Source organism: Malurus melanocephalus, unplaced genomic scaffold (assembly GCF_030028575.1).
Source record: "Malurus melanocephalus ecotype Western Australia unplaced genomic scaffold, MMel_1.1 scaffold_51, whole genome shotgun sequence".
Lineage (NCBI taxonomy): Eukaryota > Metazoa > Chordata > Aves > Passeriformes > Maluridae > Malurus > Malurus melanocephalus.
Genome location: NW_026623283.1, coordinates 1,579,106 through 1,595,252, shown reverse-complemented (window position 1 = coordinate 1,595,252; position 16,147 = coordinate 1,579,106). Strand labels below are relative to the sequence as shown.

At 38.1% G+C, this 16,147-nt stretch overlaps 1 protein-coding gene across 3 annotated transcripts in view; it reads right to left on the bottom strand.

The window, feature by feature from the left end:
- The window catches only part of DTNBP1 (dystrobrevin binding protein 1), a 66,220-nt gene that overhangs the window by 4,620 nt on the left and 45,453 nt on the right, over positions 1 to 16,147 (bottom strand). For all 3 annotated transcript variants that reach the window (XM_057365341.1, XM_057365342.1, XM_057365343.1), the window contains exons 8-9: positions 2,130 to 2,285; positions 83 to 226 (exon numbers count right to left, since the gene is read on the bottom strand). In XM_057365341.1, the coding sequence (XP_057221324.1) occupies positions 83 to 226; positions 2,130 to 2,285 (300 nt within the window). The remainder of the gene's footprint in view (positions 1 to 82; positions 227 to 2,129; positions 2,286 to 16,147) is intronic.

Below are 16,147 nucleotides of genomic sequence, written 5' to 3'. Positions count from 1 at the left end.
TAACATCACCCGTTACAAATGAGAGCAGTTCTGGTGATTTATCACTTTGCCTCTAAGCAGGCTGTCATGACAAGTACCATACCCAGCATGGGAGACAGCACATTATTGTCTTCGCTTCCTGAGTTTAAAAAGACATCGAGTGCTTCCTGGTCAGACATGTCCATTAGGTCCATCTGCTCCAGCATGTCCACGTTCACCTCCATGGAGGACATACTGCCAATCGGTTCTGCAGGAGAAACAGTGCAGTGAGCAAAGTGACAATCAGCTACACGATGTTATTACCCACCAAGGCTTCAGAGGCTGCTGGAATTGTGTGCTTTAACAATAATTAAACTTAGGGATGGAGGGAGCCCAGCCACAGGAGCTGCTCAGCAGCAACCTCAGCCCAAATCCAAGAGCACTCTCTGCAATCTTTGTTGTGAAACTAACATCYATTACTGCTTTTGTAAACCAAAACATTTTTAGCAATGGTATTTATAGCAATAACCTTCTCAGAAATAAGCTGAGATGGGACTCAGGGACAAAGATTGAAACTTTCCATTTTGGAACAGTCCTTTTCAATTCTCTGAACCAGAAGTCTTTTTAGAAAAAAMCAAACACATTTAAGCACACAATCCCTAAATGTCAATATACAGGGGACACAGAAATTCAGAAATGAGGATTAATGTTAACAGAGAACAGCTGTTCTTCCTCTCTCAATTATTTTAAGAAATGACAGTAGTCTGTGGAACCCAAGCTCACGCCCAGTATCTTCTGTCAGCATGRGGATTTCACATTATTAATTACTCAAGCAATTTACTGTCAATACAGTACTAACAGTTTGGAAGGGAAGTACATATTTGGATGAGCATCTTTTTCCTTGAACAGCAAAATATGCTAACAAAAAACAAGTAAAGTTCAGGGCCATTCAGGGTTAAATCTAGTTGCTGCATAATATCAAATATTACAATGAACAGCTTCCTGGTTTACCTAAATTTGACAATTACATTATTGAAAGCTTTTCATCGGTGAACTGGGATGAAATCCCATCATTTGACTGGGGTTTTTTTTCCAAATATGCTATAGCTCTGCAGTTTTATATCTACTGCAGGTCCAAATCTTTCATTWAAATAGTCACTTTGATACACATGGGTTCCACATTATACTAAAGAGCCTCTARCTGTTACTGTTACTGTACTGTTAGGCAGCCTAACAAAGCTGTGTCCCCAGTACACATAGCTCATGACAATGCCCACTTTTAGTCTAATATACCATTACAGAAAGCTGGAGACTCAAATTCAGTTCCTCCTCTGATTGTGAATTTAGATTTGCACATCCCACCTCTCCCTAGCCACCCATGCAGAGCATCTTGCAGATGAGTATTTATAGTACTCATGCAGAGAAATGGAAAMCTTGGATTGTATTCCCTGCTCTGACATTACAAACGATAGCAGAACTGCACTTGGAGCAGGGATAGAATCTCTACATTTTTTCCTGCCACATAAATGCATAATTTCCCACTGGCTTCTTTACTGGTCCAACASTCCCTGAATTTTGGCCCAACAGATGGAAACCTCCCACACAGAAYTGCCTGTAGTTTCTGGCATCCTAGTGCTTTAACCAGTCCAGAGATGCCAGACCTGCATCATCTCATTAATGAGGAGAGCTCTTAATGAGACCTCCTGTGTCCTAATCACTGCCAGTGGGAAAGAGCTGCCACCTGGGAAYTGCTCTCAAATACTACACTGAGCTTTACTCTGCACTTCTCAAATTTTTCTGAGGCATYTCCTTGTCAGGTGACAATCCCAGGCTTTGGAACTCCAGTGAACAAAGTAGCTGCCTCCATCCATATCTTTATATAGATGCATTCTTCAGCTGCAGAAAAAAACGCTACTCTAGATGTAGTTCAGTGCTCTGCATTTCCTCAGACTAGGAACAGAGCCTGACTAATTTTCTAAGGTACCCAGTACCCCTGGGACAGAGAGTTTGTTAAAAAGCCTTATCTGAAGTCCCAGTTCCAAGGAAGAATTTGGACATTTTTTGCAGTGGTTCCTTTGTAAGGATTAAAACCACTGCTGACTCTGCCCCCTCAACAACACTCTCCAAGTTGGGAGTTTGTGCATTACACAGAAAGGTATTTTACAACTTGCCTCTCCTCTCTGCTATCTGCAAGTATCCTGTGGAAAGGTATTGCTCCATGTCCTGCTGGAAGGCTTCTTCAAAGAACTTCTGGCGCTCCTTTAGCTTCATCTGCTGGGTGTGCTCCATGTCCAAAACCTTCTGCGCATGTTCAGCATCGAGTTCAGCTGGGCACAAAACAAACAAACAAACAAATCAAATATTGCAGATGTATTGCCCCAAACTCCAWCTTAAAACCTACAGGACCAGTGCAAAACAAACTGACAGACTGTTACTACAGACTGTTAACACAGGSTGCAATAAAAGCAGGTCTCTCTATTTTAAGCCAGGATAGAAATACTCTATTAGGCAGCATAACCTTAACATTAAAGTGATGTCATAACTATTTATCTTCAGGCAAGATGCAAATTTCCTGAGCTGTATAAGCAGGAACACCTGAGAATATTATCCATCAAAAACTGGAATTTCAGATTCTGCCAAAAAAAAGCTCAGATATTAATGCTTCTGGAGTCATAWGCACCTAGTGCACACAAAAGCAACTTTTCATCTGAAGACTGCAGCACATTTCCGCCACAATGCAAGTGGGAAGATACAAATATATACTTCTATGTACACACATATAAATACACATACATATATGTGTGTGTGTGTGTGTGTGTGTGTGTGTGTGTGTGTGCCTGAGATTGTGGCTTTGTCAGCCTTCAGACAGAATGGAAAAATCCCTTGAAGAATATCCTACAGATACATGCAGCAAAGGAAACAATAGAATATCATTAGAAGAACTTCTTCCCCCCTTTTTTTTTGCTCTAGACTGGACAAGGAGAAAAGAAATTGTATTCTTTATTGAAGAATAAAATCTTCTAGAAGAAAAAGATTTGGTTGCTATTGAAATACTCATTGCAGCCAGAATGTTAGAATATGCTTCAGAAAATTTGCTCTTTAGGAGGAATATGTAATCTAGAACCCTTTTCCCAGAGTTCTCTGTTCACTTTCCTGGTCTCATGAGCACTCTGCTTGTGATAAAAAAGGAATTTTCTAGCTGAGCTGCTGATAGAAGGGAGGGGGTGGCAAGAAGAGCTGCTGGTCTGTTCCATTCTGCCCATTAGGGAAAGCTCCAGCAAATACCACTGGGTGAAAAATGTCCAAGCTTTCACAYGCCAGACAGACTCAGCTGGAATATGGCATCCACATGGATAAATGCTGAGGGAATGTAAGGTTTTCTAGGACAAGCACYGTGTCAGTTTTCCAGGAAAAATGTTACGTTAATGATATTTTACAGCACAGAAATTCATTAAAAGCATTTACCATTATGGAGATTATTAYCCAAATGCAAAACATGTTTTATTAAACCAAGCAAAGCATCAGAGAGCAGTTAATACACTCTGTTGCCTGCATCAAGGTCACAGATCATACACAGAGACAACTGAGCTGTGGTAGATGCCAAAAGAAGCCAGGAAACTGGACTGACACACCAGATATTCATTRAAATATTAGTAAACAAGGGGAAATCTCTTTCTTAAAGGAGATTTCAGAAATAAGACATCAGTGTATAAAAAGGAAAGTATCTTCCCTGAAGGCAACATGTCTTTATTATCAATTACACTGTGGTATATGATGACTCCATGTCCCCTGGAGCAATTCCTTTACTACAGTCCTGGATGATGAGCAATTATTAATAACATTGTCTATGATGCAGAAATGCTATTCAATTGTAATAATAAAAGCCAGAGGCTCCCACTGACAATGGGAATTTTCTGTCTCTCTCTTAATATATTCTGACAGTTTTGCACTCTAGATTAGTAATTCAGGGTATTTGTAACCCCAAAACAGAGATGGTATCCAAGTGACATGAAACTGATACAATTTCTTTCTCAACACTGAGTGGTTTGTTTTTAACTTTTGCCTAAAATGCCCTGTTAACTGCTGAAATTGTCACTGGCCAAAGCTGAATGGCAACAGCTGCCTGCTGTGTTGACATGTTCCACAGGAAAATGTAAATATGAGACTGAAATGGTCTCATGGACTTGTGCTCCAAAATCAGATGGAGAATTAACATCTAGAASCTTGCTGCGTGATTTCACACCCTGYCAGGTGTCATCAAATGTGCTTGGCTAAGCAAAGCCGAACTGCTACATTTGGGGTTTCTGTTTGTTGTCAGACATGCTAAGGATGGGTAGGTGAAGCCAACAGTCAAACGTGAAACCAAAGAAAATAGGCACATTATTTCTTTTAAAAGCTATTCAGAATTACATTTTCCATAAGCCAAATGTAGTTTATGAAACACTGAATAGAGACAGCACCAAAGGAGCTCCAAGAAAGACAAAAGTATCATCCATATGCCACCCAACATTGGTCATAGACATTCTTCCCAGAATGTAAACTGAGACTTGGCACACTTAAAATACTATTGTATTTTTCCTTTCACCCTAAAATTGTACTTTTCAATTAGCTACTGCACCTATTTCTCTACCACACTGCTGTGCATAGGAAAAAAAAAGACTACACAGAAAATGCTAAGGCACAATTWGATGCAGACATACAGGAGTTGCCCCAATAACCAAAATAAAAGATGACTAATTCCCYACCAGCTATAACTTTTAAGAGAACAGGCACTAAATGCAGACAATTTTTTTMTTAAAAAGTGAACAGTCATGCGCTGAGGCACAGCCTTCTGCACCATGCCCAGGAACAGTCCCACAGCTCACCCCCCTCGCCATCAAGGTACAACCCAAAGCCTAACTCCTCTGACCTGTATCTTCAGTGTTTGAACAAAACACCAGGAGAGCCCAAACTCCAAAGGAACAAATTACAATAGCTCACAACCATACACCCCAAGTGTAGAGGACACCATTTCCTGGTATYACTCCCAGGCCTGGGTGACACTTCCTAAAATTTAAAATCTGCTGCAGTACCTAAGGTTTCTATCCAACCAACGAAGTAACCATTTAATGCTTTAATCTAAAACATTTTCCACCCATGCACAACAGATTCCCAGAATAAGTTAGAAGAATAACTACAAAAAAATAAATTAAAAAAAAAATCAGCAACTGAAAACAGTGGTTGTTTACATGGCCAGCATATTCCTTAGACCCGAGATGARAGATGTCAAGCTGTCCAAATAGATGGCTTTTTGGTGCTCTCAGACTGTTACACAACCAGTTTACTTCCCTTCAATTAATTTATTATGTAACTTTATATCTCATGTGAAGTAGAACCCATAAATGCATCTGGCCTAAAGASAGAAAGACCTAGAGGAACACAAAAAAATGCCACTTTTTCCTCCCTCTACCGTTCATTTGCTATTTGTAGACTCATCCAACCAGACCATGAAATGCATGCACACATTCTTTGTGGGATTTTTTGCTTTTGCTACAGATATCAAAGTTTCAAGCAGCCCCTCACTGAACTCACTCCTGCTTTTTGATGTTCCTTCTGGGCTGGACACAGCATGAAGACAGGCAGGGTACATGATAATCCCTTCCCTTGATCTCCTGGCCACGTTCCCATTCACATGGCCCAGGGTGCCCRGGCCTTCCCTGCTGCCAGATGTGCTGCAGGCTGGCACCAGCTTGCTGCCCACAGGAGCCCCAGGGCTTTTCCATGGAGCTGGGGTCATTCTCAAGCTCAGTGCAAGAGCCCTCCATCTCCTCTGGGACAGAGTGGTGGCTTCTGGCCCCAGCCCCCAGGAAGGGCATGACCCATAAACACCCCACTCCCACCCAGCTGGTCCATCCACCTTCTGTCCAACCATGCAGACTGTAACATCACCCCTTGGCTGCAGGAACACTGTGAGATTGTCAAAAYCTATCAGTAAGCTGGCTACTCAGTGAACAACCAAACCTCCTCAAAAATCAGAACTATAAAATCATAAAAGCAGACAATGAAAGGCAGACAGCCAAGAAGCTTTTCAAGTGCATTATGACTTAGCAACATAACTGCAACTGCCTCGTTACAGACCCTTTCAACTAAAAATATCAAAGCAAGACAAGACACTGGGGAGTGCTTCAAAGATTGCAGTCTTCCTCAAAAATGTTTAATTTATACTTGACAGAATCTAGAATACATGTAGATACTGTAAGGGAGGATGTGCAGAGCACTTTGGCACTGTAAGTTGCTGACAGGTGAGAGAGTGTGTTGGCAAAACTTGGGGATAAAAAAGTAGAATAAGTGATCTAGGTGCACACAGACTTTCTTCCACATAAGATGTTTCCTTTCCATGCAAAGTAAAAGAAGTGAAAACTACAAGATCTAGCTGTTTTTAAACTGTTTTTAAACTTTAACAGTCTCTTTACAAAGCAATTTGCTTTTACCAAAGGTATATTCAAGTAATTACAATTAAAAAAAATAAGTCCTGATTCACTAGAATGTGAAGTCAGGATTTCACACAGTGACAGAAAGATCATCTGTGTTGGAAAAAATATGCACTCTTACAAATGAGATTTACTGTCTCAAAAGCCTGAATTTTCAAGAGGAAATGTTGCACTAAAATTAAGATTATAAAAAAAATCAGTCATTAAAAATAACTGTATGTTCTTCTTGATAATATCTGCCTAGGGGTTTTATAGATTGCATCCGAATATGAAAGTTCTAAGTAGCCCACAAACAATCTAGTCAAGAGGAAAARCAGAGGTTTTACCAGTGCAGAGAAATTATTTTTAACATTCCCAGCAAGCAGTATCAACAAGTTGGCTTATCTTGAATATTCTCTTTAAACAAACAAATTGCTTACTTGAAATCCTTGGAATATAAAGGATAAGCTTAAATAAATATCAGAATAAACCACAGAAAAGAGCTGCCAGGATTCCAGTTACTGAGGCACCACCTGGAGGAAGAGGCAGCTTCTGACCAGTTCCACAGGAAATAGCTTYGGAAAAGGTTTCCACAGAACTCCAAACTTTATCTGGCTACCAGGAAATCATCATAATTAAGAGAGACTAAAAATACATTCCACCAAAGAGCAAATGAGCAAAAGTRAGTTCTAAAAATGTAAATACATCTAGGATTAAAAAACCCCAGAAATTAAAATGACATTTGTGATTAAAAATACACCATGCTGAGGGACTGCTGTGCAAGGTGTTCCACACCACCACAGTGGACTCTCAGTTTAGAACTAGAKCTACTGTGGTTTAGAAACAGTAAGAATATTTTTGTCCACTTCATTTGTCACTAAAAACATCCCAAAACCTGAGTACATTTGTCTGTTTCTCAATTTATTTTTTTTTTTATATTAAGAGCAGACATATTTTTATGCCTGCAAATGTAGTAAGCAGGAACAACTTTAGAATCATTTTAATTGGTCTTAACTACAGTGAAAATCACCATGGATATACTGCTCTACAGCAGATTTGGGGTGTGGTTTTTCCACACTTGCTTCATGTCATGCAAAGTATGGAAATGTTACAGCAAAAGCTTTGGAGGGGGATTCTCTCCTTCAGCCACGTGCCTGACTACTCCTGAGTTAACAAATCTACARTCCACCATGTTCCATTTTTCTGGTTCAATTTCCTTTATGGTCCCAARAACAGCAATGTCTAGAAGACAGGATTTAGCAATGTGAATTCAGTGGGATATGAGTACCACAAGCCTTCCCTTATCTTACACCAGGACAGGCTCTGTTAACAAGAGGGTCTACTACGTCCCTGATTTCTCCTTTAGTCAGATTCCTATCCAACTAAAGAGAATAAAAAATGACCAGGGAAGGAGGGAGGGATAACATTAAGCTGAACCTCCTTAGTGTGGGAAGTTAAAAAAAAAAGCAGGCAAACATTTGAGCTCACACCTTTATTTTTTGCCTCCCTATAAATCAACTATTTACCGTATGTAAGAATAATAATTTAGTTAGTGAGCTGCAAAGTATGTATTTCCACTATAAATAAACCTGACAATGTGGCATGTACCTTTAGTACATTTATTTGTGAAGATGATCTGTCTTGAAAACCTAGCTACTACACATTACTGAAAAATCCCACTATTATAGAAATTGTACCTGAAAACAGCTCAAATGATTCAGCACAATTCTGCTGTCATGAAATTCTGTATTTAATGCATATGCTCTCCAATTACTGTTTTTTCAGCCTTACCTCAAAAATACTAATTTTCAAATGGAAAAACTAATCGATAGCAAATSTAAACCCAAAGTACTTAAAATAGAAGCCACAGCACTGCAGTATTCTATTCATGTTTCCAAAGGTCCATGAAACTGTCCCAAGTAAGATTAATAATATCCCATTGTCCAAGTACAAATTGATCTATCGAACAATTTAATGACTATTTTCCATTCCAAAAAGATAACCACCCTTGCTTTGGAATTAGAAGGCTTTCAAAGACAGGCAAATAGCTGCGACAAGAATAGTGCCAATGTTAACCTTTGCACAACTGTGAGCCATTTGCCTTCTAGACCAAATTAYGTGCATGTGTAGGCACGTGAATTAATGATGAGATACTGTTTTGCTGTCACAACACATTGTGCACAGGTTGAAAACATGGGTTCCACGACATGGCAAATCAGTTGGCAGGTATCAGTTTTTACTTGTCCTTAAGAGTAACACCCAGCTCCAAACTGCAACCATCTTCAGACACACAGAACATCACCATTCAGTGCTGCACTAAATATTGCCTCAAAAAGCAAAGGCAAAAAAAAWTTTGCCTTCTTTCTTAATAAAACAAAATGAGGGTTTAACTCCATGAACMTCTTTCACAATAACCAGTTTTCTGACTGAACATGCAATTATACCTCTCTTTTTGGAGGGAGGGGTAGATCCTGTCAAGCAGTCCTACAAGCTTCAGAGCCAAAAGGAATGAGCTGCAGATTTGTAGTCTTAGTACAGATCAATCTAACTTGACTTATTTTACATTGACAATGAAAGATTTTAGACCTTGGGAGGGATTTCGTTTTTTTGGGGGTTTTTTACTTTAATGCAAGTCTTAGGTTAACATAACCAATAATTGCTTAATCAGAACAGAAAAAAAAAGAACCTTTCAGATCACTAGTTGAAAGAGAATTTGTTCTTTTCACATGCTTGGTAAAGCTTTCTGTATTTATTATGCAAACTATATTTGTTTGCAGATCATAGAAACATATCACAGAATCACAGAATGATTCTATATAAAATGACTGAGCTGGAAGAGACTTTAAAGATCATCTAGTTCCAACCCCTGCCATGACTTTCCACTAGACCAGGTTACTCAGAGCTCCATCCAACCTGGCCTTGAACACTTCAAAGGAATAGGCATTTGCAACTTCCCTGGGCAACCTGTTTCAGTGTTTCACCATCCTCACAGAAAAGAATTTTTTCCTAGTATCAAATCCAAACCTATTAYCTTTCAGTTTGAATCCATCACTCCTTGTCCTGTCAGTACATGCTCTTCCAAAAAGTCACTCCTGACATCTTTCCCTCCTTGTCTTTCCTATAGGCTCCCTCCAGGTACTGGAAGGCTGCAATTAGGTCAGCCCAAAGCTTTCTCTTTTCCAGGCTAAAAAATCCCAATTYTCTCTGCCTTTCCTTGTAGGGGAGGTGCTCTATCCCTCTAATCTTGGTGGCCTCCTTTGGATTTACAATTTCTTTCTTTCTATTTTAAGCTAATTATAACAGATGAGAAAATATACAAATTAAAACTAAATATTCACGTAGCCAGAACTGCAGGGCCACCAGTGAAATAACACTCCCTCAGGTAGAAGCTTTATTTGTTTACACCAAAATTTCATATACAGCAATATTTTAAGAAGACCATAAGMCAATCATTATATCAGTAGCACATACAACATGCTTGAAATATTTTTTTCTTGACAACTTAGTCTATTTCCTATTCAATTTCTGTCAAAACAATCTCTCCAATGCAAGCAAAAAAATTTGCTATTCATTCATCCAATTAATGCTGAGTTTATGTCTTAGAAAAAGAACCATTAGATTACAAGTCTAGTCCAGTTCAATAYTGTTTGGTTAATGTCCCAAATGAATTACACTACAGATTTTCTTTAGAAATCCTAGTGATAAGCAAAACACTTTTGTTTGATATCATTAGTGAAACAAGATCTAAAATAGCATTCTCTCTAACAAACCAGCATCCAGGAGCATCTAAACACGAGGGGACTGATTTGCTGACAGACAGACAGCTACTAGAGATGTGTTACCAGCTGAGGAATTTTTAAATACATGCAGTTTTCCATGAAGGGAATGAGAGGGAGATGTCTTTACAAACTGTGGGACCTGCTGGTAGATAAGGCCAGATACTGACAGGTGAAAGAAGCAATGGGAGGAACCATAAATTCTGTAGGAATTCCACTAATTGACAGAGACTGTTGCCATGCTAAATCCCTGGACTTAGAGTAGAAGAACAGAGGCACTAAGAAAAGGCACATTAAATGGGGGTCTGTATTAGGGGATTTGGGAAGTCTGTACCTCTCCAGTATCTCAGCCAATGGGAAAAGAGAGGGAAATGCATCGGGGAAATTAGGATAAAAAGGAGGCTGCATCCTCTAACAATTTGAGAGACCCCATGGAAATGTCCCATGGCCTCTCCCATTATTCAAATAAAGTTACATTAGCAATGGCATGTCTTTTCCATACTTTTTATAACACTGTAAAACAGATCTCTTCAAGCTACATTATAATAGTCTCTTATAAAAGTGTTTTTCAGTTAATGGGTTGCTTTTAAATTCAGCCAATTGGACAGTGACAATTATACAGGCACAATAAAAGGAAGACAACTAAAACAAAAGCTGTATTGCATTTCAAAAAGAACAATCTGGCTGCACAAAAAGCCATATTTTGAGAATATATTACTATATTTTTAAAGTTAAAATTCCTAATTTCCTACTATGAAAAGACTTTCTATGGCAAGAAACAGGGCATCTGATGCTAAGTGCAGAAATATACACAGTGGGTTTTTTCACTGAACAACTTTAAAATTAAAATGTGAAAAACATTAGTTAGCACATGGGCTGTGATTCAGAGGTAAAGCAATATTCAGTGTGTCAGTTCTAAAGAAAGGACACTGAGTTTTAAATTTTTAATGAAACCTTTTAAGCTTTCTTTCATGCATCTAGTTTTCATATACTCAAAACCATTCCACTTGCTTCTTAATTTTTAACAGAATATTAAATGGTCTGTAGCTCACAAATAACAGACCATAAGAAAAAAGCAGCCCTGACAGAACTTCCAAMTTGCAAAATATTAGCTGTCATTAAAACACTCAATTAGAAGATTAAATTCTTTTAATATACTTGAAAAATATTTGAGATATTGAAGGGAAAAAAAAAGAATCTTGAAAGATGATCTGCACCACTGGCTTGCTGACTTATTTGTGTGCCATCTTCTAAACTATTCAAACTTGCAACACYGAAGGTAGAATAAAGATAATCTTTATCTACAGTGTCAAAGCCCTTCCATAATTTTACTGCCAATTCAAATCAGTTTCTACAACTCTAAATGTCTATTTGTTTTTTAAARGATTTAAAGACAATTTGAGGAGCAACCCATACAACATGGACAGAAGGGAAGAACACCAAAACCATTCCTTCTTTACAGTCTGTAAACTACAAAAGAAAGAAGAGGGTGTAGCTGGGCTCACTTTCCTCTTTTTTTCGATTCTGACAAATGTCTCACACTTTAAATCTTCCAGCATTTCATGTGGTAGCAAACATTTGCTACTGAAAAGAAGGGAAGCTACCAGGTCACAACAAACCAGTAGTTTCCAGATTTTTCCTCTGACATTTTTAGCATGCTTTGTCTTTAAAGACAACCAGATTAAACTAGTCTTGCAAAGTCAAGGCAAATCACCATTCAACCAAACAATAAACCTGATTTTTTGGTACTAGATCAAACTGGCACTGCCACACCAAGAAAACTGGGAACAAAAACAACTCTTTAGACTTAAGAGTTATGAAAAATAAACCCYTCTGAAGGTGTTTGTATGATGTTTTTACAGAGGATCAGCAATCATCTGTCCTCCTAAAGCTGGCACAGAATTTACATCAGGTATAAAACCAACAGCCACCAGGTCCAGCTAAAGCCCCAACAGCAACTGTGCTCACTCAAAATTATTTTTGCTGTTTAGTCATTAATTAAGCAATGGTAGCACTGGGCACAAATTAACAGTGTAATTTTAAACCTGTGCTTATTCTGGTTTAGCTTGGAGTAACAGATAAATGATTATAAAGTTTGTTATTCAAAACAAACTGATTTAAATGACCCCATCATAATTTTTCAAGTACTGTAGTAGGCTGGTTTAAAGGTACTGTACAAAAACTAGCAGATCTTTTCTCATGTGAGCCATATCTAAGATCTTAGATCTAGCATCATTATGTTAAAAGATTAAATAATTAACTTAATACATAGAAATTAACAGACTAATGGATATTAATGAAGTAATTTATTAGTATTAAATATATTTAAACAAGTTTCACTGGTTAGCATAAATAATCAGGTCACCTGTATCCTCATAACGAGTATAATTAGTACCTAAGAGTTTTCTCTTATTTGATGTTCACAGTTTTACACATGCTTTTCATTGGGAGGAATTGTTATCACTAAAACAGGACAAAATTTCCTAGGCCTATCAGTTGCTTAACCCAATAGCTCAATGAATATATGTAACAAARCGAGAGAGGGTGGAGCAGATGGGTGATGTTACTGATGCTTCAGTTGAGCACTACAAGAGAGAAAGAAAAGGAGATAGAAAGGAAGAGAAATGAGGATGGGGCAGAGGGAGAAGGGAAGGGCAACTGACAACTCCAATTGCCCTAAAAAGATAATAAATTAGATATGACCCTTCTTTCTGGATTTCTCCAGCCTGGTAGAGATTTAATGATTTATGGAAAGAAAAACAATACTAACTGGGAGGAAGAATTTTAAAACAGAGGCAGAGAAGGTTTTGCCTTATTGAAACCAAACACCACGAACAAAAAGCCACTATAAAAAAATCAGCCCTACTGAAGCTACTCTGACAGACAAAATTCCAAGAGGCTGCAGGAACTATTGTATCTGAATGAGGAAGCACATTCTGCTTTGTGACCATCMGTGAGTAAACCTTATGCCTATGGTGAAAATGACCTGACAGATGACACCTAGGATACAGTATCTTATTTGAGCAAACAAAGAAAATCCACCTAAAGGATGCAGAGACATCAAAGTGACAGTGAGGAGTGAATAAAAAGCAGAAATTCAGGAAGCTGATAAAAGCACAAGGGGGGAAGGGAAAAATGAAAGARGCTGACTGAAGAGGGAAGTCACTGTAATTAGGACTGTGAAACCTGTAAAATATACTTCCTGTGAGATGATTCTTCTCAACATACACAGCTATATGAAATCTCTCKCTCAGCCTTCCCCCCCACCTCCTTTTTTGCCAGCACACGGATGCCACACAAGTCCTAAACATCTCCTGCCATACCTTGGGACAACAAGCACTGACTTGTACCTGTGCTGCAATACAGTATAAAATGAGGAATTAATTGCCCCGACATCTGTAACAATCGACTTCTGCCATTTGTAAGCACCTAAACACCTTTAGGCCAACTAAAAATATAGAACACTTAATTTATAATATTTTCCTTAAGCCCTGAATATGTACAAGGCCTTGCTAACCTAATTATTGATTTTATTCTTCAGACTATTTTAGCACTAATTAGTCACAAGTACTTTAAACCTCACAAAATGTATGCACATTTTCTGCACATGGCAAACATGCAACTGATCTGAGAAAAAGTTAAATTTCCTAACCCTCGCTCTATTTCTCTGAACAGCACCTCTCTATACTAGGTTTTACTTTCTATAGCAACAAAAAACACATACTGCATCTCTACAATAGGTATAGCCACCCATGCCTGGACCAATTCAAAGAGCCCCTACTGCATAGTGATTCTAAAAAAGAAAGAGGAACTGCTAACTTTTGAAGCAATAGGTTAAACTARAAGCAGAAATTGATTGATCCTATTCAGTGTCCAATTTTTCATCTTTCACATCTAAGCTTGAAAAACATGCCTCTTGAAATCCGAACATCAACTAATTTTAGAGGAGGGTATCATTAGAACACAATATAACCTTTATTAAATATGAATTATTTGTTCACAACACATTTGGCATGACAGTGGGAAAACRTTACCTTCAGGCCACTATTATATCTGCCCTGTTTCCTTCTCTTTCTTCCTGTCATCCTACATCTGCTTTGTCAGCCCCAACAGGGTCCAAAKTCCATGGCAAAAGAGATCTGCTGCCTCGTTTTAGAGCAACCAAAARTATTTTTATTTGTTAGAAACAGAGAAATAAAATCACAAATTTTAAGACCTAAGCTTTCAACAGCTTTAGGCAGAATATTTCTCATCTCTTCACTGCTGCTCTAGATTACAGCAGATGACACCACATTTGATTTCACTGGCTTCAAGCAGGGAAAAATACATTCACAGTCATGAAGACCAAATTTGTTTTTCAAGTAAACGATTCACTTTAATGGAAGTGGGTTGCAAACAATATCAGAGGGTCTAAACATCTGATGCCCAGGGACTTTGGAACACCTTTTAAAACACAAACGAGATGGGCCAAGTGGGATAAATGAAGAGAATTTTAAGAAAAAAAACTCCTCATGGTAACACTGAAACAATCTAATCTGTCCTGGGGCTTGGGTAACAACAAAACCTGTGGAACATGACAKACAAAGATTATGAGGTATTCCAAGACAAATGCACCATGGACAGCATCTGGTAAAGCACCTCAATATCAGTTCCTAAACATATCTGAAATTATGAACAAAGCTTGAGGTGGGGATGGGAATGAACCAAGAACATTCCTGTTCTGTTGGTACATCTATCTTCTCTCCAGGTACTATACCAAGGTGCTCAGCAAGCACTGAATTTCAACCTATTGTTGTTATCTTATAAACTATTAAATCTGTTCAKAATATGACTATCCAAGGCTAATGAGAATTGAAGCATGCATAAGGAATCAAAGTAACAACATTACTATAATTTCATGCTCTATAAAACTGTAGACATTTGGTTAAAAAGCCTCCTATTTTGAAACATCATTGCTGATATTATTCACTTAAAATTATTTTTTATCTGTGCCTTATTTATTAAACAAGTTCCCTTGACAATACATGTGTTTCTATATACAGAAAATAGAGTACCGACATCAAACAGTGGCTGTATCAAAGACAGATCTAACCATAAAGAGCCTAAAATCTTGGTCAAGAAGAAAAGAAAAAAAGGCACGGAGACTGGATAATACATCAACACTATACTTTCAAAATAAAACTAGTTAATATAGAATCATAGAATCATTAAGATTGGAAAAGACCTCCAAGATCCTCAAAGCCCAGCCACCAACCCAGCACCACCACATTTACCACTAAACCGAGTCCTCAAGTGCCACATCCACAATTTTGAGTGCTTCCAGGGATACACACACAAATGTGTGGAAGATGACTCAACCAGTTCCCTGGGCAGTCTGTTCCAATGCTTGACAACCCCTTCCACAAAGGAACTTTTGGAACTTTTCCTAATATCCAATTTAAACCTCCCCAGGTGCAACTGGAGGCCATTTCCTTTTCTCCTGTCATTTGTTACCTGCGAGTAGAAACTGACCCCCATCTCATCACACCCATCTTTCAGGCAGTTGCAGGGAGCAATAAGACCTCCCTTGCCTTTTCTCCAGGCTAAATACAAATGCATTGTACTCAATGTATTACAAAATACTTCACATATGAACATTTGAAGTATTAAAAGGCTAGAATGAATTGCATTTTGATGAAGTTTGCAAGGTAGCAGTTTCCACTTACTGTTCAAAATAGGTCAGAAATTATATACTTGCATACTGCTATTATAATCCATTTTTTAAAGTGAAAATAGTAATCACATCAGCAGCTATTAAAGTCTGATGGCCTGCTTTTCCTAACACCTGTCTAATGATTTCCAAATAGCAAATGGAATGAGGATACTCAGCCTAGGGGTAAAAAACATAATAAAAAACATGGGAGAGATTTCATTTTACAAGCATATGTAGGAATGCATTTACAAAAAAACCCAAGAAATGTTATT